General features: G+C 34.5%; 5 protein-coding genes across 8 annotated transcripts; 2 read left to right on the forward strand and 3 right to left on the reverse strand.

The window, feature by feature from the left end:
- The first annotated feature begins 1438 nt into the window (after positions 1–1438).
- Positions 1439–2100, forward strand: LOC108207995 (auxin-responsive protein SAUR21-like). Its single transcript, XM_017378461.2, has one exon. The coding sequence runs from the start codon at positions 1660–1662 to the stop codon at positions 1945–1947; it is 288 nt and encodes a 95-aa protein (XP_017233950.1). The 5' UTR covers positions 1439–1659; the 3' UTR covers positions 1948–2100.
- A 2692-nt stretch (positions 2101–4792) lies between these two features.
- Positions 4793–5479, forward strand: LOC108207996 (auxin-responsive protein SAUR21-like). Its single transcript, XM_017378462.2, has one exon. It carries the CDS (start codon positions 5047–5049, stop codon positions 5332–5334), a length of 288 nt encoding a protein of 95 aa, XP_017233951.1. The 5' UTR covers positions 4793–5046; the 3' UTR covers positions 5335–5479.
- Positions 5480–10880: 5401 nt separating this feature from the next.
- LOC108206666 (auxin-responsive protein SAUR21-like) lies at positions 10881–11385 on the reverse strand. The gene has a single exon (XM_017377045.2). It carries the CDS (start codon positions 11292–11294, stop codon positions 10998–11000), a length of 297 nt encoding a protein of 98 aa, XP_017232534.1. The 5' UTR covers positions 11295–11385; the 3' UTR covers positions 10881–10997.
- Positions 11386–13106: 1721 nt separating this feature from the next.
- Positions 13107–17517, reverse strand: LOC108206471 (auxin-responsive protein SAUR20-like). 4 transcript variants are annotated; one of them, XR_010288741.1, is made up of 4 exons: positions 16659–17517; positions 16184–16232; positions 14520–14616; positions 13107–13264 (listed from the first exon to the last, which is right to left on the reverse strand). XR_010288741.1 is itself a non-coding variant. In XM_064087086.1 (3 exons), the coding sequence occupies exons 1-3, from the start codon at positions 17310–17312 to the stop codon at positions 14579–14581; spliced, it is 741 nt and encodes a 246-aa protein (XP_063943156.1). In that variant the 5' UTR covers positions 17313–17517; the 3' UTR covers positions 13465–14578. The 4 variants fall into 4 exon arrangements, 3 of the variants coding, with proteins under 3 accessions (XP_063943156.1, XP_017232270.1, XP_017232268.1); XM_064087086.1 differs by lacking the exon at positions 13107–13264 and having other exon boundaries at positions 13465–14616; XM_017376781.2 differs by lacking the exons at positions 13107–13264; positions 14520–14616 and having other exon boundaries at positions 14777–16232; positions 16659–17500.
- A 3737-nt stretch (positions 17518–21254) lies between these two features.
- Positions 21255–23269, reverse strand: LOC135150593 (auxin-responsive protein SAUR20-like). The gene has a single exon (XM_064087087.1). The coding sequence runs from the start codon at positions 21713–21715 to the stop codon at positions 21422–21424; it is 294 nt and encodes a 97-aa protein (XP_063943157.1). The 5' UTR covers positions 21716–23269; the 3' UTR covers positions 21255–21421.
- Between the last annotated feature and the right edge of the window lie 2545 nt (positions 23270–25814).

Raw genomic sequence — 25814 nt, forward strand, 5'->3', positions numbered from 1 at the left:
TTAAAGTATTCGCGAAGTGAGGTTAATGAAGGTGTCCTCTGTGCAGGGAATTGTGAGGCCACATTTCCGATGATTCAACCTATGTTCTTCTCAGCTTAACTTGATAATTCTTGAAAGGCAGGCTCATTCAGGTATGAAAATAGGAATTACAGCTCTTCTTCTTTGCCTGTCCCTGATACAAATTGCTAAGCGAGCCACTAGAATTGTTGAAGTACGACTGGCATTTATCAACGAAAATAACCGGTCAAGGATTTGTTCAAGTTTAGCAATACAGGCATACAAATAACCGTGATGCTCTATATCAATTAATCTGGCAAAGGATGTTTTGAAAACTGATTTTTTTATTGCTCTATGTAAACATGTAATAAGAAATGGTTGAAATATCAATAAAAAGGGGGGGATCAAATTAGATGTTGCCTAGATAATATTTATAACATAATCCCTATTCTACAATTTACACTCAGAAGCCCATCAAATGAGATCGGAGGTGTTATACTATCTAGATGTATATGAATTGGTTTCCGTTATCATTTGTTCAGGCACGAAGTGATTTCATTGAATGTGTCCACTGAGCAAGGAATCGTAAGACCTCCTTCCGGATGATTGAATCCAAATTCTTCCTCGGCTTGACTTAACAATTCTTGAAAGGCAGGCTCATTCAGATATGGAACCACAAATCTGCTTCTTTGCCTCTCCCCGATATAAACTGCCAAGCACCCCTTTGGAATTGTTGAAGTAAGATCAGGATTTATCAGAAAGATGACCAGTTGAGGATTTGTTTGAGATTAGCAATGCGAGGCACACGAATACCCATTATGCAATAGTTTTTTTTAGTGAAGAGTTGGGGGAACAACAGAAACACAAGGAAATGTAAGTTTAAGGCTTGAAGCAATTGAGTTTGTGATGAATTCTACTAATGCTTAAATATATATTTATATATAGACCACAGAACAACTTAAACAATTCATTAGAAATATTATCCGAGTGGTGAAAAAGCAGTAGACACTAGCACATGATATTCTGTTCTGATAGCTACAAGTATATATGACCAATAAAGATTAGATCTATGTGTGTTGCGAGACATCAAGCCCTACTGCGTCTGCTTGATTAAGCCCCAGCAGCTACTGTTTTCTACTAAATGATTCATCAATTCAACAAAATAAACAGCTAATACAGGGGAAGAGAACACCATCACATGGGCACCTAACTTTCTGTCCCACCTAAAACTCAAGAGTTTACAGCCATATTATTTGTATGGCATTCATATAAGTGTATATTACGCATATATACTCTCTCAGCTATGCTATAAGCATCAAACATATATTTAGATAAGAAGATACCAGGTTCAGATTTGTTGAACAAAAGTAGTAGGACATAATGTCTCTTAACAGACATTTAAGTCCTACCATTAGTCTTAAACATATGTGGCCATTGAAAGAGAATAGCATGTGCTAATGCCTAATGCATCTGTGCCACTCAATCTGCATTTCAATCAACTGTTCAATACTTCCGTGCTCTATAAAACCGCTATCACAAACTCAACCAAATTCATCACATAATCAGTTGTATTCAAGTGTCTAAGCCTTCCATCTGCAGAAGTCCTTTAATTTCAATATCAGCAGAGTTTATCCTGAATACCACAAAAATTTTGTTAGCATCATGGGTATCCGTGTTCCTCGTATCACCAGTCTCAAGCAAGTTCTAAACCGCCAATTCTCCTCAACAAATCTAGATCGTAGTACAAATGTCCCTAAGGGATGCATGGCAGTTTATGTTGGGGAGAACCAAAGAAGAAGATTTGTAGTTCCGATCTCTTACTTAAATGAGCCTACGTTCCAAGACCTGTTAAGTCAAGCTGAGGAAGAATTTGGGTTTAGTCATCCAGAAGGCGGCCTCACAATACCATGCAAAGAAGACACCTTCATTGATCTCTTGAACAGATTATGAGAGTTTATATATATGTGTACAGATACAAACATAGAGATATGTTCTTAGATAGTTTGCAAATTTTGTGAACTAGTCCAGACATTTTATATATGACTGAGACTTTCGATGTAAATCTTTTTGGCATCAGTTAATACACTAAATTGTTCTTTCTTGCAGAATTTTTGTAAATTGGTTCTTATCTCAAATACGTTTACTAGCAAATTTCGTTTTTCAGTATGGTTAAAGACTTAAAGATATCAATCTTAATCTGTTAACGAAAAAAACACCTTAAAATTTGAATTTCTGATCTCTGAGGCTGAATGTGAAATTGTTAGGGTAGTTTTTGTTAATTTCTTATAAAATTTTATGTACGCTATTTATTTTAATTTTTATTAGATTAGAAGGCTCGTAAGGAAAATTACAAAATTTTAACTTAATTTGTTGAAAAGCCGGAATACAATGGGATCTTCGGAAGGTTGATCATCACGAGTCTTACGATGATTTTGATTGGGTAGGTCAACAACAAAAGATTTCATTCTTTCGAAAGCACTACCGAGACCCGATACTTAATGCGTTAGCTACAACATTGCACACGTTGATACACAAAGCGGTAACTAATACCCCCTGTAGGCTAAGGAGCAGAAGGAGTATTCGTGATAATAAATGACTTGTATAGGTTAAACTATGCCTGAGATATATTTATAAATCAGTTAGAACTGCTTATAAATATAAATTTTGATTAAGAGTTAGCAAAATCACCTTGTGTCGAGGCTGATTTATCAAGACAATTGCAAGATTTCCTTTGTTTTGGATGTTACCAACATAAGCAGCCATTTGGAATTGCTAAAAGTGGCGGCCTTTTGTGTCAGTGATTTGTTTAAGGCATAAAGTTTATCATGAGACACTTAGTATTTTGCTGTAGAGAAATTAAAGTATCTATGACAATAAGTGATGGTCAATATGTTCAAAAAAATCGAGTATCAAATTTTGCTTTCCCTACAAAAAAATATATATAAATTCTATATGTTCTGCAATTTACACTCAGAAACTCATCAAATGAGATCGGAGGTGCTATACTATCTACAAGTATATAAATTGTTCAGGCGCGAAGTGATTTCAATGAATGTGTCCACTGAGCAAGGAATTGTAAGGCCTCCTTCTGGATGATCGAATCCAAATTTTTCCTCGGCTTGACTTGACAAATCTTGAAAGGCAGGCTCATTCAGGTAAGAAATGGGTACCACAAATCGGCTTCTTTGCCTCTCCCCAATATAAACTGCCAAGCACCCATTTGGAATCGTTGAAGTAAGATCAGGATTTAATAAGAAAGGTGAGAGGTTAAGGATTTGTTTGAGATTAGTAATAATAAGTGTTCATGTGACAGTGTTTCTTCCAGCTCCAAGTGATAGTTTCACATAATGCAGCTTGACCATTACAAAGATGTTGGGTCCATTTAATCTGATAATCTGTTTCTAAGAGATATATTCATACATTCACCTGGAGTTTTCTACTACATGATACATCTATTGAACAAAAGAAGCAGCTGAGATAGGTCAAGAAAATACCATCACATGAGCACCAAACTTGCCTGTCCCACCCAAAAGTATTGACCAATAAAAGCATGAGATATGATTCCTTGCCTGTCGAACACATTCACCTGGAGTTTCCAGCCATAATATGTATGTCGATGACCTTAGTATGAACTCTCTTATCTTCTCTATAATTATAAAGCAAAATTTATAGATAAGAAAAAATCAGGTGAAGAATTGTTCAACACAAGTGGTAGGACAAGATGTCACTCACAGACATACAAATCCTACCCATAGTCTCGAAATGTGTAAATATTCAAAGAGAATAGCATGTGCTAATGCCTATTGCATCTGCGTCAATCCGCATTTTGATCAACAGATCAATTTTCTATCAGTTCTATATAGACACTGTTGGAAAGTTAAGCAAAGTCATTTCAGAATTGAGTGTATTCTAGTGTCGAAGCTTCAATCTGCAGAAGTCCTTATAATTTCATATCCCCAACGTTTACCTGAAAACTTTAATTTTTCATTAGCGTCATGGGTTTCTAAAAAATATTATTCATACAAGGAATTACATTGATAAATTATTTAGAAGCTAACGTACAACCCGTGCTTCGCATGAGCAAGTATATAAGTTTGTTTCTATTACTGAAATTTTAATTGTTATAGAATTGATGGATATTCATGAATTGTTTCTTCCAATGGTAAAAAGGAGAAAAATGTGCAATTTTAGTTTGTTTTCAAAGTCCAATTACAAAGAGCAGATGTGTGAGATGAGAGGTTTTTTCTCTGAATGATTATCAAAAAGATCTTCAGAGAAACAGAGTCTAGGTTTACAATACTAGTCTGCATAATTTAGAGATTTACTGCAGATTTTAGCATAATATGCAGAATCTGGGGATATTTTGTTTTGCGATATGTCTGCAGAATATTCTGAATACTAAAGTTTTTCCCATTAGTCGGCAATTTTTTTTTTGATGCATTTTTTTTTTGCAGAATTTTATTGCATCATTTGCTGTCAAGACTTAGTCAATTTATTAGTCAATCTCATATTCTATATTCTCTGGATGAAGTGTGCTATGTTAAGATTCCGATAAATATAGCAGCAAACAACAATGAAGTTCTTTTTTATGTCCAAAAAAAATAAATAACAACGACGACGATGATTACACAGCTCTGACAACCAAGGGCTTATTTAATCAAGGATGGTTGAATGAAAACACTATCGCATGAGCACCTAACTTGTCTGTCCCAACTAAAACTCAAGACTTTCCAGCCAATTATTTGTATGTCATTTAAGTAGTAGGACATGATGTTTCTTAACAGACATTTAAGTCCTACCATAAGTCTTAAACATATGTGGCCATTGAGAGAGAATAGCATGTGCTAATGCCTAATTCATCTGTGCCACTCAATCAAATGTTCAATTGTTCAATACTACTTCCTATGTGCTCTATAAAACAGCTATTTTAAACTCAACCAAATTCATCTCATAATCAAGTGTATTCAAGTGTCCAAGCCTTCCATCTGCAAAAGTCCTTGTATTTCAATATCAGCAGAGTTTATCCTGAATACTTTTTTTTTAAGCATAATGGGTATCCGCGTTCCTCGTATCACCAGTCTCAAGCAAATTCTAAACCGCCAATTCTCCTCAACAAATCTTGATCGTAGTACAAGTTTCCCTAAGGGATGCATTGCAGTTTATGTTGGTGAGAACCAAAGAAGAAGATTTGTAGTTCCGATCTCGTACTTAAGTGAGCCTACATTTCAAGACCTGTTAAGTCGAGCTGAGGAAGAATTTGAATTTAGTCATCCAGAAGGTGGCCTCACAATCCCATGCAAGGAAGACACCTTCATTGATCTCTTGAACAGATTATGAGGGTTTATATATGTCTGCAGATATGTACATACTGATATGTTGTTAGATAGTTTTGTGAACTAGTCCAGACATTTTATATTTGACTGAGACTTTCCATGTAAATCTTTTAGGCATTAATTAATAAATAAAATCATTCTTTCTTTTGACAAAAAAAAAATTTATTCTTTCTTGTAGATTTTTTGTAAATTGGTTCTATCTCAAATACTTTTAGTGAGCAAATTGGTTAACAATACCAATCTTAGGTTGTGTTCACTTGGATGGAATGGAATGGAAAATTATATAGAAATTTTATGGAGAAAGAAGAAAGTATGAGATAATAGTGACTAAATATGAATGGGTTTAAATATCTTGTGATAACGATTGTAAGGAAACATGATGTAGAAATGGAATAACCATTCCTTATAAAACATGTGGGCTAGAATTCTAGTTAAAATAGTAGCAAAGGAATGAAAATTATGTACATTTTCTCTAACCAACACTATGTTAGAGACTTAGAGTACAAAATTCATTCCATTCTCCCTTGTGTTCCATTCCATCCAAGTGAACACAATCTTAGTATTTTAAGGAAAAAAACCTTAAAACTTGATACTAATCTCTGAGGTAGAATGTTAAATTGTTAGGGTAGTTTCTGTTAACTTCTTATAAAATTTGCATATAAGGTATTTTTTTATTAATATTTATTAGATTGGAAAGCTTTGCAGGGAAATTACAAAATTTTAACTTCATTTGTTGGAAAGCCAGAATACAATGGGATCCTCGGAAGGTTGATCATCACGAGGTCTTACAATGACTTTGATTGGGAAGTTCAATGACAACAGGTTTCATTCTTGAAAAATCACACTCAGACGGGATCTTAACGTGTCAGCTACAGCAATGCACAGGAGGTTGATACGCACATTACTAATAAGTAATATCCCGTAGGCTGAGGAGCAAAAGGAGCATTCATGATAATAAATGACTTATATAGATTAACCAATGCAGGAGATATATTTATAAATTAGTTAGAACTGTTTATAAATATAAATTTTGATTAAGAGCTTGCAAACTCACCTGGTGTCAGTGCTTACTTTTGAAGACGATTGCAAGATTCGGGTATGAAACAGTAACTACAAATTTTCTTTGTTTTGGGTGTTCCCAATATAAGCAACCTGGAATTGCTAAAAATGGGGGCCTTATGTGTTGGTGATGTGTTTTAGGCTTAAAGTTTATCATCAGACACTTAGTGATATGCTTTAGAGAAAATAACAAGTATCTATAAGCATAAGTGATGGTCAATATGTTCAAAATTTGAGTATCAAATTATGCTTTCCCTACAAAATATATTTGAAAAATCTGTATGTTCTACAGTTTACACTCAGAAACTCAATAAATGAGATCGGAGGTGCTATACTATCTACAAGTATATAGATTGTTCAGGCGCGAAGTGATTTCATTGAATGTGTCCACTGAGCAAGGAATGGTAAGACCTCCTTCCGGATGATTGAATCCAAATTCTTCCTCGGCTTGACTTAACAAATCTTGAAAGGCAGGCTCATTCAGGTATGAAATGGGTACCACAAATCGGCTTCTTTGCCTCTCCCCAATATAAACTGCCAAGCACCCCTTTGGAATCGTTGAAGTAAGATCAGGATTTAATAAGAAAGATGAGCGGTTAAGGATTTGTTTGAGAGTAGTAATACGAGGCATACGGATACCCATGACACTATAGATCTTTCAGAGAAGAATTCAGGAAAGTGAAGAAAAACTGGGACTTGTATAGTTTTAAGGAAAAGACTTTAGACCAGTGAGTTTGTGATGAATGTTAGTATCGCTTAATTATGTGTTTATATAGAACAATCAGAAGTTGTGTAGAACATGTCATCAAATTGTACATTGAGCGGTAAGTAGGCATTAGACACTAGCACATGCAGATTTAACATGAAGTTTTGAGTGGCATGATATGGATTTTATGTTTTGGGTTTGTCTGCACTGATTATGGAGGGGTTGAAATAATAAGTGTTCATGTGCCATTGTTTTTTCCAGCTCCAAGTTGATATTTTCACATAACGAAGCTAGACCATGTCGAAGATGTTGGGTCCATTTAATCTGATAATCTGTTTCAAAGAGATATATTCATACACTCACCTGGAGTTTTCTACTACATGATACATCAATTTAACAAAAGATGCAGCTGAGATAGGTCAAGAAAACACCATCACATGAGCACCAAACTTGCCTATCCCACCTAGGACTATTGACCAATAAAAGCATGAGATTTGATTTTTTGCCTGTCGATATAACAACTTGTATGATTCCCAGAGCAGATATGGGACAAACCATTATGATCTGTTTCTTTCGTGGATATAACAACTTGTATCAGGTGTTTCCTACTGCACAAAAAATAAATAGCTAGGATAGGTGAATGAAAACACTATCACATGAGCACCTAACTTGTCTGTCCCACCCAGAACTACTGACCACAAAAACTAACAACTTGAATTTGCTACCTTGCTTGCCAGGCAAATTATTTGTACCGTGTTCATATCCGTATATATTACGTTATAGACTATCAGTAGGACATGATGTCTCTCAGAAGACATTCAAGTCCTAGCATTACTCTTAAATATGTGTGGCCTTTGAAAGAGAATAGCATGTGCTATTGCCTAATGCATCTGTTCCACTCAATCTGCATCTTCATCACCCGCTCATTACTTGTTATTTCTATATAAAAACTGTGATCTCCTCAACCAAATTCATCAAAAAATCAAGTCTAATTAAGGGTCTAAGCCTAGCATCTGCAGAAGTTCTTTTATTTTCCATATCCCCAGAGATTATCCGTCGAATTTTCAATTTTCCTTGAGCATCATGGGTATTCGTGTGCCTCATATCACTAACCTCAAGCAAATTCTCAACAGACAATTTTCCTTGAAAAATCTTGATCGTAGTACAAATGTCCCTAAGGGATGTATTGCAGTTTATGTTGGGGAGGACCAAAGAAGAAGATTTGTAGTTCCGATCACTTACTTAAACGAGCCTACGTTCCAAGACCTGTTAAGTCAGGCTGAGGAAGAATTCGGGTTTAGTCATCCAGAAGGCGGCCTCACAATTCCATGCAAAGAAGACACCTTCATTGATATCTTGAACAGATTATGAGAGTTTATATATATGTTGTTAGATAGTGTGCAAATTTTGTAAACTAGTCCAGAAATTTTATATATGACTCTGATATAAATCTTTTAGGTAGGACATTAGCTGATACTTTGTAATTTGATTACATCAATTTCTACATGGATTTGATCTCTGCAATCATTATGTAGTCATCACACATCTTTATAAGTACTTTTTATTGTCAATCACAAATGTAATTGTTCAAGAGAAGAGCAATTTCCATGTAGTGAAGACATTCGTTAACCTCACTTTACTCTTGCGCAAAAATAAGAAACAAACAGCATCCATTTGATAAACTAGGGAAGATTAGAGTAACCATCTATTTTTTACACAGAAATAGTATTTTTTACAAATCAGTGAAGGATTTCTTTTGCTTAGTTAATTAGTGTCTATCTATTTATACATATTGCTATCCTGGAATTACCCAGATCTTTTTGGATGGATGTTAAGAACATGTTTATTCAATTTCACTCTAACTGTTGACAGACTCAACCCTCCAATTTTAGTTGTGCAGGTTTTTTGTAGTCTTCATGTTTCGTTCCATTTTTTTTTCCATTCTAGTACCTAAAGGATAATATCAAACCTGTCTGCATTCAATAATCATTGCATCTGAAATTTGCTGTTTTTATTAAGAACATCATCTGTAGGTTCTGGGTATACAAGTTTAACTTTCCAACTCTGACCAGACCAGTGGCGGAACCAGAGGGGGGCTAGGGGATGCTAGAGCCCCCCCTAACCTCGAAAAAACAATGTATATTTTTTTTTCCAGCCTCCGCTGAATTAGTGTGATGTTAGTATTATTTTTTGAGCCCCCGCTCAATTATAAATGTCATAGAGAGGGACTTATTGGAAAAAATGAAAAGAAAAGGCACTTAGTCTAAAGAGAGTCTAATTAACAAATGGAAAATGCTAGATGCGCAGAATTGGGTACAAAAACATTCATAGAATGATTATGTGTTAACTTGTGATTGGATTGGGCCCCCCTGCACATGCATCAAGAGCACTAATTAAAACTTCTTAACTCAATTGCCAAGTCATTTTGTGCATAATTATGTACCCAATTTTGTGCATATAGCAGTACTCTTAACAAATACATTCAAACTGAGAGCAACTTCAACAAACTCCTTAACTTTTCTCTACAAATAATAAACAATCAGCTCTTAAATATTTAAGAAGTAAATTACACAATATTCCCTACTTGCGCTCTCTATCTATATCTGCTAGGACCTTGTTGGAATTCATTTCATCTCCATATTCTTCAAATTTAGGCTAAAGAGCCCATATTTGCTCTTTGGATCCTATGACTTAATTTTCTGCCTTTCACAATTTTATCCAAAAGATATCTCTTTACTAGACCTGGAGTTGTTATCAAATGAGTTAGACAGGTTAATCTATGATGTGAGAGCGGATAAAGATTAATCTGGATTTCAAAGTATATGAAATCTTTCTATCGTGATGGTTAAGGCACACAGACACACTACTTATCCCTTAGCTTATCTTTTCAGTTTAACTTCTGGTTGAGTTAACTCTAGTTTTACCCGTTGTCATTGCTATTGTTGAGAGAGTTTTTTCTGCTATAAAAACAATCAAGACTTATCAGCGTGATAGGATGGGAGATGCATGACTGAATGATAGTATGATGATATATATTGAGAAAGCTATTTATGCAAGTATAAATGAAAAAATATTTCAGTCCCCCCTAACTTTTATTCTTGGTTCCGCCACTGGACCAGACTTGACATTTACAGTTTAAATCTGCTGTCTCATTGTAAGTAGAAAATCTCCTAGATGCCTAAAATCTAAGGAAGAGCCTGCAGTTTTCAGATCAACTCCAGAAGCAGAATATAGGGCTGTTACTGCTGCTGAAGTAACCTGGATGATTAGACTGCTTAAAGATATGGGAGTTTTGCAGATTCTGGCCTTTTTATTTCTTTTCTATGCCGTGTAATAGTTTATCTCGATCAATATAATAGCTGCATGATCTCTTTTCAAACATATATGCACAATCTCAACTTGTAACATCACATGAAATATATATTTCATATTACAGAACTCTAACAATCTCCATTTGGAGCCAGTATAATCTCAACCTATCGATATGCTGCTGTCAATATGAATCAACTCCAGAACTAGCAAACACCAAATCCACTTCTTTCATCAATGAAAAATGTGGATGGCAATAGTCTCAGAGAGATAATGAATCTCGGGAAGCAAGTGATAAGGAGATTTCAAAGTCCCTGCCTAAATAGAATTTGCTTTATATTACATGCAAAAGTTACTGATTTGAGTATCAAATTTTTTCGTTCTATATATTGATCTCTCTTTTTTGTCAGGCGTTCTATATATTGATCTTGATCTATAAGAATAAGCTATGATTGATATAATCTGGTAATTTTAGATCCAACAAAATGGTGAGTATCAAATTATGCGTTGCAAACAAAAATCTGATGAAAATCCCTATTCTACTATATACATTCCAATGCTGTACTATCTACCTGTACATAAATGTTTTCTCACTATAATCTATCCAGGCGTGAAGTAAGGTGAATGAATGTTTCCACTGAGCACGGAATAGTGAGGCCGCCTTCTGGTTGGCTGAACCCAAATTCTTCCTCGGCTTGATTTAACAAGTCTTGGAAGGCAGGATCATTCAGGTATGAAATGGGAACCACAAATCTTCTTCTTTGCTTCTCCCCAATATATACTGCCAAGCAACCCTTTGGAACTGTTGAAGTATAATCAGGACTTATCAAGAAAGATGACGGGTTAAGGATTTTCTTGAGATTGGTAACACGAGGCAAACGAATACCCATAATACTATTAGATCAATTAGAGAATATGGAGAAAGTAAAGGACTTGTATAGTGAAGACTTTAGACAATTGAGTTTTGTGGTGAAATTTATTAATGCCCAGTTATGTATTTATATAGAAAATTGAACATTTCATCAAAATGTAACTTGAGTGGTGAAGAGGCATTAGACACTAGCACATGATTTTCTCTTTCAATAGCTACATATATTTATGACAGATAGAATGACTTCTCTGTCTGTTGCAAGACAGCATGCCCCTACTTATCAAATCATCCACAACAGAATACAGAAAGTGACATTATATTGAAATGGTATACATTAACACTTGATGTCCTACAATTTTCATAGAGGCTTAATTTAGTTTTGTCGTCAATAATTTTATAGAGGGGTTCACATATTAGGTCTTCATGTGACAATGTTTTTCCACCTACGAGATATCCAGCAACTTTGTTATATCCATAGATGTCGCTGCTAATTGTTTTACTGTATATGCAGACAATACATGAAGAAATAGAAACCACCAGAAATAAGTTGACGGTCAGAAAAGATTTAAGCAACATAATCCTTCTACAAAACAGTCCAAAAGAAAGTTAGTATATTGTTTCTACCTTTTTAAAGTGTTCTCTGCATTGCTAATGCTTGATCAATTCTCTCTAAAGAAACAAAAAAATATGTCACAATTAGATGCCAATGTTGATTTAATTGCTGAATTATGTGGAAATGATATATATATATATATATATATATATATATATATATATATATATATATATATATATATAGAGTTCTACTCCAATAGAAACCAAATTAGCCTAAAAACTAAAAACCAGTTTTCTGGACAGTTTTTTATCACTATTTTTAACTACAGAATCACTAATTTGTACATAACATATCACTAATTTATACATAACATATCTCGCGAATATAAATATATATATATGTGTATATGCAACGTATATGACCATCATCTTCACCCAAATCGTAATAATGGACCTCTTACCACCATTACTAGACGTTTTCATGACTTGCCACCATTGTCTATCATCACCAATAGTCACATACACTTTTCATCATAACTTACAAAACTAACGACTACTTACCATCATCATACAACTTCTCTTGCGGCTTCCAACCGCCAAGAACCTTCCTACGGATGAAATTGATCATCTATAATCGATTATCAATAGTTTAGATAAGTAGATTTTCTCAATTTTGATAATAAAAATCGCTGTTTATATACTGTATAAAAAACAGTGATTAGCGCAGTATAAATTAGTGATACCCGTAGTTATAAATAGTGGTAGGAAAACTGATTTTTAGTTTTTATTTTAAGAGTTGTTTCTATTTGATCATGAGCCTATATATATATATGAGGATGGCAATTTCAAGCTAAATAATCCAGTCAAAGGATTTAACTAGGAGATATAAATTGACAACTTTTTATGCAATGATCTTCGCTATGGAAATACAGGAGAATTGTTTGCTGAAATGGCTATTCTCGCACCTGTTTTTGATACCATTTCATGAATAAAGCTCAATAATGAAGACAATCTGACAATCTGACATTTATAGTTGGGTCCTGGTCCCTGACAACCGTTTGTCAGGTACCGTTTATATAACACACACTACCAGGACCGTCGGAAATCTATTTAAAGGGTCCGAATTGAAGCATTTTTTTTTACCGATCCGCTATAATTTTCCGCGGATCGGAGTTTTTCCCTTCCGCTAATAATATCCACGGAAGAGAAAAGGTCCGATCCGCGGAAAATTATAGCGGATCGGTAAAAAAAAGAAGCTTTCATCCCCACCATTAAAATACAGATCTAAGGGCTCTTGGGCTGTGTGTTGGATAACTGCTCCTTAACAATCGCCTCCACGGATCGGTAAAAAAAAGAAGCTTTCATCCCCACCATTAAAATACAGATCTAAGGGCTCTTGGGCTGTGTGTTGGATAACTGCTCCTTAACAATCACCTGTTATGGACCAAAACCCTTTATAGTTAGTATGTATTCACTAGTTTACAAAATTTTATGCACTACTTGTTCTGATCATGTTCTTCACATTATCTGCTCAAGCATGCCGTGAGATCTGTGAAGATATCTTCTCTGCTGGATATAGTCAGACCCCCCCCCCCCCCCCCCCCCCTCTCCCTCCCTCCCTGGATGATCAAACCCGATTCTTCCTCAGCTCCACTTAACAAGTCTTGAAAGTCAGGGTCACTCAAGTATGAAATCGGCACACTAAATTATGTTCTTTGCTTCTCCCCGACATAAATTGCAAAGAATCCCTTTTGGACAGTAGCTGCAGTCATGGTATTTCTTCCAGAAGAAGACTGGTGAAGAGTTTGCTTGACATGAGGAATACGAGGAATGTGAATAGCCACGATTGTGAGTGACTTTATGTAAAATGAATGTTATGAGGTAGATGACTAACCAATGTCTAGACGAACAAATGAAGGTTAACAGTGATGTGCTTATATAGCAGATGAAGCAATTCTTCAATAGTAAATTATGGACTACTAATTCATATACATTGGTGATCATAAGTCACTTGCACATGGTTTTGTCCTACAATTATCAGATAAATAGCACGACTGTATGAGTGTGGAATATATGTCTATGACTACCAAGACACAACCTGCCGTATTATATATGATAATCTTGACTTTATAGGTTGTCTATTTTTTGAGGTTTTAAACATTATCACACAGGAATTATAACATTTAATCTTTGTCTGAGCAAATATATATATTTTTGAGGTACCAGAAGTAGTAAGGTAATGCAGGTACAAACTGATGTGCTACTTTCTATTGTAATCTCTTGATTGATGTTTCATAATTGATGACTTCTCTGTTCTTCTACATATAAGCATTCAACTGGGTCCGTGAGATGTTTACCACCAGAAATAGATACCGCCTCAATAGACAATAGTTCTTCTCCATTGTCTCTCCCCAATATAAACGGTTTTATATAATCAGGACTTACCAGAAAGATGAATGGCTAAGGGATTAGTTGATATAGACTGATCAGTAACACAGAAAGGTAGGGGAAAATATCAGCTTAAAGTTTCCATTTGAATTTGTAATTTCACATCAGGTATACATTTGTAGAACACAAGCACAATTTTTGTATAGGTGATCAATCTATAACATAAAATAAATTAAGTAATGTATGTGCTGCAGATTTAACTTGAAGCAAACAGAATCAATAATTTGAAGCATTTTTATACCTGCCAAGTATCTTCTGCAGGTTGATGCTTGATCAATTACAGTCTGACAGTAAATATGATCACGGAGCAACTGTAGATAGGTTCTGACTAGTTCTTTCTGAAATATAGGAATATAAGATAAGAGGCTGCTTTATTCCATACATAACAATTTTCAATAAATTTATCTGTTAACACACTATTATATGCCAATTTCGATCAATTTCAGAATAACGTGGAACTGATTACAGATAAAAAGTTATTTGCAAACAACATAATCAGATCATAAAAATATAATTGGGATGTAAATAGTTTAATATTTTACAAAATTCTGAGTAAAGATCTTCCTCGTTGAAAATGATTCCAAGAGATACAGGAAGAAAGTATTTGCATAATTATGCCTATGGTCCAACCTACTATAACTCATCTCCTACTAGCTTACAAAAAATTTCTAAACTACTTATTTTGATCAGGTTCTTCTCTATGATTTTCTTCTCAAGCTTGAGGCAAGATCTGTAAACACATCTTCTCTGCAGGGAATTGTAAGACCCCCCTCTGGATGATCAAAACCAAATTCTTCCTCAGCTTGACATAGCAAGTCCTGGAAGGCAGGCTCAGCCAAGTATGAAATAGGAACAACAAATCTTTTTCTTTGGCTCTCCCCAACATAAACTGCCAAGCAGCCCTTTGGGACGTCTGAAACTGCTGTAGTTGAAAAAGAAGACCCCTGAAAGATTTTCTTGACATGAGGAATACGAGGCATGCGGATACCCATGATTCTAAGTTGGTGTTCTTAGAATGGATGTCGAGAGGGGAAGGACGAGAGGATGCTTGATGAAAGAAATGAAGGTTTTCTAGTAAGCTTGTGTTGATTTATGTCAAATACCCTATGTTTATATAGAAGGTTTCTTGAACACTGAAAATGAAATAATAAGTCAGTAGCACATGGTGATGTCCTACAAATACAGAATGAATAGCAAGGTTGGAGGAGTTTGGAATATGTGTCTCTGCTTACCAAGACACAACTTGCCCTACAAATACCAAGGATAATCAAATTTCTTGATTGTCCGATAGCTCTGCCTTTAATATTTAGGTGTCCAGTTATCTGAATTTTAACATAATCAAACATAAAATCAACCTTCTAATCCTTGTCTGAAGCATGTATTTAGTGGTACAAGAAGCAGTAGGGTAACATAAATACAGACCCATGTGCTTACTCTCTCTTGAAATCTTTATCTGATGCAGAAGTATTAATTTTTGAGGTGGTGCACCTAAGCAATCAATTGGGAATATGAGATGTTTCCTAGCAGAAACAAATATTGCCTCTGAGTTGTTAATCTATGTGGTGAGCCAAAGAGAAAGGCGTCTGGATATTTCATAATTTAAATGATATTTCATTTCCCCTCTATATCTAATCGCAGAAAAAGGGAACTGCAACCAAGTCAACATAAACTAATTAGCTGAACCATCAAAATTTTCATCCACCTCTACTTTCATTCTATAATCATTCTTGTCGATTTGTTATTACACCATGAAAACCGTATGACTGTTATTTCTCATGTTAAGAAAAGTATCCATCAGTCTTCTGTGTTCAGATATCTTGCTAGTTCAACAGTGCTTGTTATTCCAAAAGGCTTATGGCAATTTATGTTGAGGCTTATTACAGTTATTGCATACCATGACCCTACCTTTGTCATTCCTCTGGCACTGGTGACACATAGTTGATATCGGATTCCCCTGTTAGCATAAACACCCAAATAAATTTGTAAAACTTATAAGCAAAACGCATAAAGTATTAACGCAGAAACATGGATTATTCTGTAACCTAACAAATCCCTGTCCCTCCATACGCACTCCTGTATTAGGTACTCAAAAGTCTTAGTCTCAACTAATTTTTTTTTCTTTTTTTGAGATTTGTGTAACAAAAATTAACGGTTTGACGTAAATTCTTATGTCTTAGATCCGTATATACTGTATCTGATTCAGTTTGCATGCTTTAGTTAGTTTTGTTATTGGCTGCCTAATTTCTGCACACCCTTTCTCATGCTTCTTAGGTATTAATAGAAACATAATGCCAAGCATATAATAATGAGTTATATAACAGAACAGGGAGGCCGAGCATATAATAATGAGTTATATAACAGAACAGGGAGGCAAACATACATTCTCATCTGTCATTACGCCACCCTTTCGCTTAGAACCAGCAGACTTACAAACTCGACTTGTCTGGCCATCTTTACCTTTTTCATTATTGTTCCAACCCCTACTCCCTATCTTCTGAATCTTTTCATCATCTTTTCCCATTGCACTATTCTTGCGTCTCTTCGCTGAAGACAGAGCTTCTTCCGGAAGATATCCGTCGTGCTCTTCACATTGGGGGGCTGCAGCCTTCTTATCCACATCATGTTCATCTCTAATCTTCTGATCATCATCCTCAGCACCATCATCATCATCATCACTACTAATAACAATCTCATTGTCCTTATTTTCATTTTTATGATTCTGATCATCATTATCATCATCTTTACAACTACCACCAACAACGATCTCCTTGTCCTTGATTTTATTTGCATGATTCCGATTTTCGTCATCATCACTACTACTGACAATACAAATTTCTTGACCATCTTTGCAAAATTGACGGGTTCTGCTGATATAATCTCTAACAATGGCATCCAAATCAAGAACAGTCCTTTGATCCACACTGTCTCTCACAATCTCCTCACTTTTTTTACCCAAATCATCAATTCTTTTCATCTTATTTTTGGGTCTCCCTGCTTTTCTTTTGCTTCCTCTTTTGTTCCCGTTAGAACCCATCAGCTTTTCTCTTGATTCTTCACCTTTATGCTTCTCAAATTTCTCACTGTTCTTCAATTATTATGAGAATAAGGGGTTAAAGAGAAAGGATTCTGTTGGCAAATTTTGTTTTGTTAAACCCTAGGACGACTCTAGGAGGGACTAGACGGCGGCTACGAATGTACGCCGTTGTTTGTTTACATGCCCTCATTTTGGTTCTTACAAGGTTTTCGTAACTTTTTTTTTTTAAATTTGTCTTTTTTAAATAAAAGTTTAAACATCAAACTTTTATCCGGTGAATAAAAATTAAAAAAATATATTATGAAATTATACTTTAAATAAGTGTCGAAAAACATGTCAAAAAGTAACGTAAAAATATGAGGAGACATAAAAAGTAGTTGATAAACCGCGTTTCGCAACGGTATCATAATATTTTTCTAGTTAAATGAATATTATATTATGTTATTTTATACTCCCTCCGTATCAATAGGTTATATACATTCGGTGTAGACACAGAGACCAAGAAAAAGGTTAAAAATTAGTAAACTTAGATGAAAATTGGGTAAAGTGGCGGGACCTATTTGTATTTAATTATAGATTTGTGATAGTGGAGGAAAATAGTGGGTGTAATAGTGTTTATATTATTATAAAATGAAGATAGTGGAAGAATGTAGTTGGCGTAATAATGTTTTACATTATTAAAAGTTGCTATTTTAGTTATGTATCAAAATGATAGGACACCCAAAGAGGAAACTGTATAAAAATGACCGGGATGGAAGGAGTATATAAGTTGGGTTAGAGTCTTTTTTAATTAGAGTACTTGCTAGTCTACAACGATTAGATCAAAACTGAAATAGATTACGGATAGGGGAGACAACTGTCAATTTTTTTAAAATTGAGAAACTGGTGAATAGATACGGTTTCATACAAGACCGTATAAAGCGTATGTCACCAAAATCGTAGCTAAGTGCTAATCGACATTCCAGTGACAGTTACCAGCGGAATGTTCCCCTAAACTCACTCCCCCAAATCAAAATTGACGATTTGATAAGATTGACACTGCCGAGAAGCAAGCGCGAGGACAACAACGAGATCCTTTTGATTAGTGTCTACAAATCAAAGATTGTTTCGGAAACGAGAGATGAGCAGTGTATTTCAAACTTAGTTCGAAACCAGTAAACTTCTTGTCTTTCGTGTATTTTACTTTTATCACGCTTTGATTTTGCTCAGATTGTACTTGCATGTCATTGTACAGTGTTATGATGATGATGATAATTTTGTAATAGTAGACAATGGTATGGCCGTTTTCGTTTGTGTGTAATGTGTGTTGAGTTTGAGTGGCTCTTTGTTTACTTGTTCAGTGTCTCTTTGTTAATTGTTCCTTACCTTGATATGGGTGTCGGAGTAATTGGAGTATACTAGTGTTATACTGCTGATTTGGGTTTATTGGAAATTAGAAACTTGTTTGACTGATGCACCGATTTTACCACTTAATCTGCTGATTTGGTTTTATTAGAAAATTGGTGAAGAACCATTTTTTTTGGTAAAAGTAAGTTTTTGTGTAATTTGCGGGTTATGGGATCTTTCTATTTTGTGTTATTCTGCGTTGTGCCTTTGTCACTTTTTGCTTGGGATTTAAGTGTGACATATATGTCATCAGTGACGGAGCCAGAAGCTTTTTTCAAAGGGGTCCAGATTACATATACCAAAATCAGTAAATGATAAAAAGAAATGACACCTTATTCAATGCGTAACCTTGGCAAATTAGTTCGTCGAGTCTTCATATTTTGGAAGTGTTGCAGAATTACTTCATTATCAATAGCTGTGAAGAGGTCTTTTTCAATGTAGCATACTAGACAATCTGTGAGAAACTCATCACCCATTTTGTTGCGCAGATTGGACTTGATTATATTCATAACAGAAAAGGCTCGTTCCACTGTAGCAGTTGCAACCGGCAAAACTAAAATTAACTCAATCAAAAGATATACCAGTGGAAAAATTCTGTGATAACCCATTTCAACAATCTATTTTGCAAGATCTCCGATATTGTGCAACTTAGAAAATGTGTCATTCATCCTCATTTCAAAAATCCAGGTCTTTAATTGATTAGGTAGTTTAATTTAGAATGATACTCATAAAAATTCACAGAATCACAATTTATAAATACTATAGTCTCTTCTTTCTTTTTCCCTAAATTTTATATAACTACCTATTTGTGTCGATGTGTGTGTAAATTAGGGTTAAGAAGTTAGGGATTTACCTCAATTGAATTTAAAAGCTGAAATCTAAGGATGAATTCTGAGCTGTATATGTAAAGACTTGAAGTGGAGAGGTCGAGGTCCTTGCCTCCTTGGTTAGTTGGTCGCCTTGATGTTAGATTTCCATGTCAAACCCATGAATCCTCTTTGCATAGTTTCTATATAGTTGCAAGTTGAAGCAAAAGGGTAGGTTTTGCAGTGTGAAATTGTGCTCTGCCTGTTAGCTTGTCTCTTTTCTCTGCTTGCTAATCTTTTTTTTGTGTGTGATATATGAGTGAAACAATAGGAACCGATAAAATTGATGCATTTCAAATCAAATCTATTAGTTGTTTGAAAAGATTAGTAAACATTAGTAAATTTATGCCATAGACAGGAGAATTATACGAAAATGTGTCTTGGGAGTTTGTTTTCAATGTATACTACGTCTGTTTCTCTCTGCATGAAGATTTAGTACATATACCGTGTACCACAGAGAAGCACATGATTTTGTTCAACCAATACAGAAGCCGTACCGTTTCATTTCATGCATACTAACTTTTTCTAGATGTTAATTGTCTGCGTCAGTTAATTAGGCTGCAGAAGTATGAGCTGGTAAGAAATCTATGAATTGCACAGGAGTACTAGGTTTCTTATGCTGCTCTGCCAGTAATGCACTAAAATGATTCTGATCAACCTATTCCTTGATCGGTCACTTCGCTTCCCAAAGATTCGGTTCTAACTTGCAGAAAATCATAAAACTCCACTTTCTGCTTTTTATCTGCAACCGATTTTGATATTGTTAGTAGAAATTATAGTGTGTATATATATAGACCTCTACACTCTGCCCCATTATATTTGAACCATTTTTTTAATGTCCTAAAAAATAATGAACCTTCTATTTCTACCATCTTTTTAAGATTATTACAACCACGCATTCATAAACTACACTCATTTAATATCCGCTAACTCTTTTTATGTGGTTGAAAATGAGTCAAAGCATTCATTTCTTAAAAACTGCGCTAGTCAAACAAGCTCAAACAAAATGAGACGTGTAATACAACACTAATGCGTTTGGAGTTTGTAACTGTATGTACCTTGATGAAGCTTCTGATTGTGAATTAAATTCTGAGGCTGAGGATCACATAAATGTTGGTGGTAGTTATGGACCAAAGGGAACTCAAATCTATGAGTGTACTTTTCAGCTAGGGAGGCCAGATTCTTTGTGTGATGGTCGTGTTTGGACAACGTCTGTGCAGCTGCTCTCTTGGCATACAGCTTCGTGCCATGATGCATTTAACTAAATGCATTTGTAGAACACATAATGTAGCACATTTTTTGTATAGGTGATCAATCTATAACATAAGATAAATGAAATAATGTATGTGCTGCAGATTTAACTTGAAGCAAACAGAATCATAACTTGAAGCATTATTGTTATACCTTGCCAAGTATCCTCTGCAGGTCAATGCTTGATCAGTTTCGGTCTCACAGTAAATATGATCACAGAGCAAGTGTAGATAGGTTCTGACTAAATCTTTCTGAAATATAGGAATATAAGATAAGAGGCTGCTTTCTCCCATATCAATTTTCAAGAAATTTATCTGTTAACATACTATTATATGCCAATTCGATTAATTTCAGAATAACTTGGAACTTATTACAGATAGGAAGTTATTTGCAAACAACATAATTAGATCATAAAATTATAATGGGGAAGTATATAGTTAAATATTTTACCAAATTTTGAGTCATGATCTTCCTCATTGAAAATGATTCCATGAGATACAGGAAGAAAATATTTGCATAATTATGCCTATGGTCCCACCTATTCTAACTTATCTCCTACTAGCTTACAAAAAATTTCTGAACTACTTATTTTGATCATGTTCTTCTCTATGATTTTCTTCTCAAGCTTGAGGCGATGTCTGTAAACACATCTTCTCTGCAGGAAATTGTAAGACCCCCCTCTGGATGATCAAAACCGAATTCTTCCTCAGCTTGACATAGCAAGTCCTGGAAGGCAGGCTCAGCCAAGTATGAAATTGGAACAACAAATCTTTTTCTTTGGCTCTCCCCAACATAAACTGCCAAGCAGCCCTTTGGGACGTCTGAAACTGCTGTAGTTGCAAAAGAAGATCCCTGAAAAATTTTCTTGACATGAGGAATACGAGGCATGCGGATACCCATGATTCTAAGTTGGTGTTCAGAGAGAAAAAGGACTAGATGATGCTTGATGAAAGAACTGAAGGTTTGCTAGTAAGCTTCTGTTGATTTATGTCAAATTCCCTATGTTTATATAGAAGGTTTCTTGAACACTGAAAATGAAATAATAAGTCAGTAGCACATGGTGATGTCCTACAAATACAGAATGTATAGCAAGGTCGGAGGAGTTTGGGATATATGTCTCTGCTTACCAAGACACAACTTGCCCTACAAATACCAAGGATAATCAAATTTCTTAGTTGTCTGATAGCTCTGCCTTTAATATTCAGCTGTCCAGTTATTTGAATTTTTAACATAATCAAACATAAAATTAACCTTCTAATCCTTGTCTGAAGCATGTATTTGGATTTTGTGGTACAAGAAGCAGGAGGGTAACATAAGTACAGACCCATGTGCTACTCTCTCATGAAATTTTTATCTAATGCTTGATTTTTCAGGTGGTGCACATAAGCAATCAATTGATCATGTAGAAGGTGGTCTTACTATTCCATGCAGAGTAGACATATTCTTTAATTTCACTTCTTGCTTGAGCATTGTATGAGAAATGAATTGCAGTACTAAAAAAAATTGAGTGTTAATTCTTGAAATTATTCTGTCTTGAAGGTGTTCAGTATAACTGGTTCTAATCTCATAAATATAAACAGCAAAGTCCATTAATTGGTGTATACTGTAAGAAAATAATTATTTCCAATTCAAGGGTTTTTTCCGAAATTATAAAATTTAACTTAATTTGATTAAAAGAAATATTCATGAAAATAAATGACCTATAAATAAATTATACAGGGAAGTATATTGATTAAATAGTTAGAAACTAGCCTACATACCGTGCTTCGCATGACAAGTATATAAGTTAATTTTTATAATTGAAATTTTATTTATTATAGAATCGAAAGATATTCATGAAATGTTTTTGTTAATGGCAAAATGGAGAAAATGTGTGATTTTATTTTGTTTTCAAAATTGAATTACAGAATGCAGATATTTGAGATAAAAGATTTTTCAATCAACTTGCATCTTTAATGAATCAGAGTCTAGGTTTATGCATAATTTTTAGTATAATTTGCAAAACGATAATTTCCTACTTTCATCATGTTTTTATTGTCATAACTTTTTGGCAAAACGATATGATTCTGTTTTCAAAGTTGGAGACCATCAACAGCTGAATAATCTTGCAATGTTCCACACTTCCACTACATAAACCTTAAAGTTGGAGCTAAGGAATGAATACATGGATGGTTATCGATGATGGTCGTTTGATTCATGGATATTTGAAATAATGTATGGGTTTTGTGGGTACATGATGATTGGTTTGAAAAAATAAAATTTGAAACTCATATTTTAAACCCTTAAGATATGGGTTTTTGATACCCAAGTGAAGGTATGAGATGCATTCATTTTTTAATTTTTTTTTGTCTTTATTTAAGTAATGAAATATTAATATTTGATACAAAATTAAATTAATGATGCAAAATATATAATAATGATTTATTTTTACAAAAAATGTATATATTAATTCCAGCACTCAACCAAACACATTGATTCCAGCACTCAACCAAACACATGATATCAAATATGATACCATACCAACTTAACCCAATTCTTAATTTCAAGCCTTTACCACTCCTCGAATCAAACGATATTTGAACGTTAGAGCATTCTCATTGGGGTCCCTTTCTTTAACCCCAAAAACTTACTATATATAGTAATTCCCCATAATTATCCCAAAAGTTTAGTTTTCTAGTTTAGACGTTACCACATTCCAGTCCTTATCCCCATCTCTGTATTGTTTTTTTAATATTTTTTATGTATCCTTCTTTTACAAAATTTGAATATGTATAATGGTAATATATATTCCTATCATATACTCTCTTCTTTCATCAGTTCATCAATAACTTGTAATTCTTTCAAATATTTGTAGAAATTTCTTTGTGGTATCACATATCATCAAATGGTTAGATCATTGTTTCGCAAAATATTAGCATACTTTTCTTCGGAAGATGATACAGATGTTGAAAGTGAAAGGGCTCATGTACAGTATTCTGAAAACAGGCAACATCGCAAGTTCATTCGTCGAAATCATAACCAGGGGCATGAGTGCCTATTTCGTGATTATTTTGCCGAGAATCCGGTGTATTCCTCAAATCTATTTCGGAAGAGATTTCGCATGAGCCGTCCATTATTTATTCAGATTTTAAATGAGGTGGAATCTTATGAGTCGTTTTTCGTCCAAAAAAGAGATAATTGTGGGCGACTTGGTTTATCTTCTATACAAAAAATTACTGCAGCACTTCGAATGCTTACCTGTGGGGTTACTAGAGATTTCATGGATGAATACATACGTATTGGTGAAACCACCGCAATGGAGAGTCTAAAAAAGTTCACTGAAACTTTAGTGAATGTCTTCTCCGGTGAATATTTAAGGTCTCCAAATGCTAATGATATATTTCGATTGCTTAATGTTGCTGAACAACGGGGATTTCCTGGCATGCTTGGAACATTGACTGCATGCACTGGAAATGGAAAAACTGTAAATGGAAAAACTGTCCGATGGCCTGGAAAGGTATGTACTCTGGCCATGTACGAGAACCAACTATTATTTTGGAAGCAGTTGCTTCATACGATCTCTGGTAGGGGTGTAAATGAGTCGAGCCGAGCCGAACTCTAGAGTGCTCGTGTATCGTTTGTTAAAAAATTAGCGAACTCGAGCTCGAGTTTGGATCGAGCCAAAAATACTGTTTGAGTATCGACTCATTAAAGAATAACTCTGTTCACGAACAGCTCGCAAACCGCTCACGAACATGTCTCACGAGCTTTTGCTCACGAACCGCTCATTAACTTACGCTCACAAACGTGTCTCACAAATTTTTGTTCACCAACCGCTCATTAATTTTGTTCACGAGCTTGTTTAATAAACTTTGCATCAATACTAGTATTTAACCAAGCAGAGACAAGTAACTTGTCTTCTTCAGTGGTAAAATTTACTCCCCTAACTAATTTCCTAATATTGATAATTTCTTCATTACGAGGAAACGGTGGGGAGTTATCATTTATCCCAAGAGATGTTTTATTTTGCCAAACACAAGAGGAATCATCAAGTACATGATCTTCATTTAAACGATCAGTAAAATACCCATGTCCAGAATCTTGTGATTCCATTCTTTTTCACAAAACATGAATTTATCACATTATAAACTCTCAATACTAGGTTAATAAAGATGCTGAATCATATAGCTGAGTATTTGATATCAGAATCAATTCATACAAAACATAATAATATCCATTTTAATACCTAAAAAACAATTAATTAAAAGAAGAGAGAAGAGGATTGTGATAAACCTTGAAATTTAAGTGGGATGAAGCTTTTTCTTGAGATGATGAACTGGTAGATGCTGATTATGGTGAACTCCAATTGAAAGGAAGCTTGCTTTCTGTTGTAGAGATTGAGAAATGAAAATATTGAAAAAGATTAAATATCTGGCGAGTAACTGTGAATTTGGCGGGTTGGTGAGATGGGAGATCAGCAGTGCATCCCCATATATGGGTGTTCAATTTCAATCCCCAAATTTATATTGTGTTTTGAGGCTCCGAATGTAAATGTATTTTGGGTCAAATATTATATATATCCTCAAATATTTGAAGATGGAGCTCCCAATGGGAGTGCTCTTACACGACGGAAGTGGAAAACTCCAGTCTCCATAGGATGGGTCTGTAGTTTACAAGGGAAGATTTTTTTTTTTTTTCTCCATTGGAATGTTTATTGATTTTATTCAAGATAATGTTCTATAATTTGCAAGAATCATCTCACATTTTAAAGCAAAGGTCAGAACATCTTCATTATAAACAAGAAAATATTATTAAAAATGAAAATTTTATATAATTTTTATATTTTATATTTATGATATTTATATACTACATCCATCTCAAATTAGATGAGCTAGTTGACTTTGAACATGTAACTATGCATTGACCATATACTTCTGATTTTTTTTTCTTTTGTAAACAAAAATTTCATATTTAAATTTTTATTTGCAAAAATAAAATTTTAAAAATAAGTAATGTAACT

The sequence above is a fragment of the Daucus carota genome, chromosome 2 (genome assembly GCF_001625215.2).
Source record: "Daucus carota subsp. sativus chromosome 2, DH1 v3.0, whole genome shotgun sequence".
Taxonomy (NCBI): domain Eukaryota; kingdom Viridiplantae; phylum Streptophyta; class Magnoliopsida; order Apiales; family Apiaceae; genus Daucus; species Daucus carota.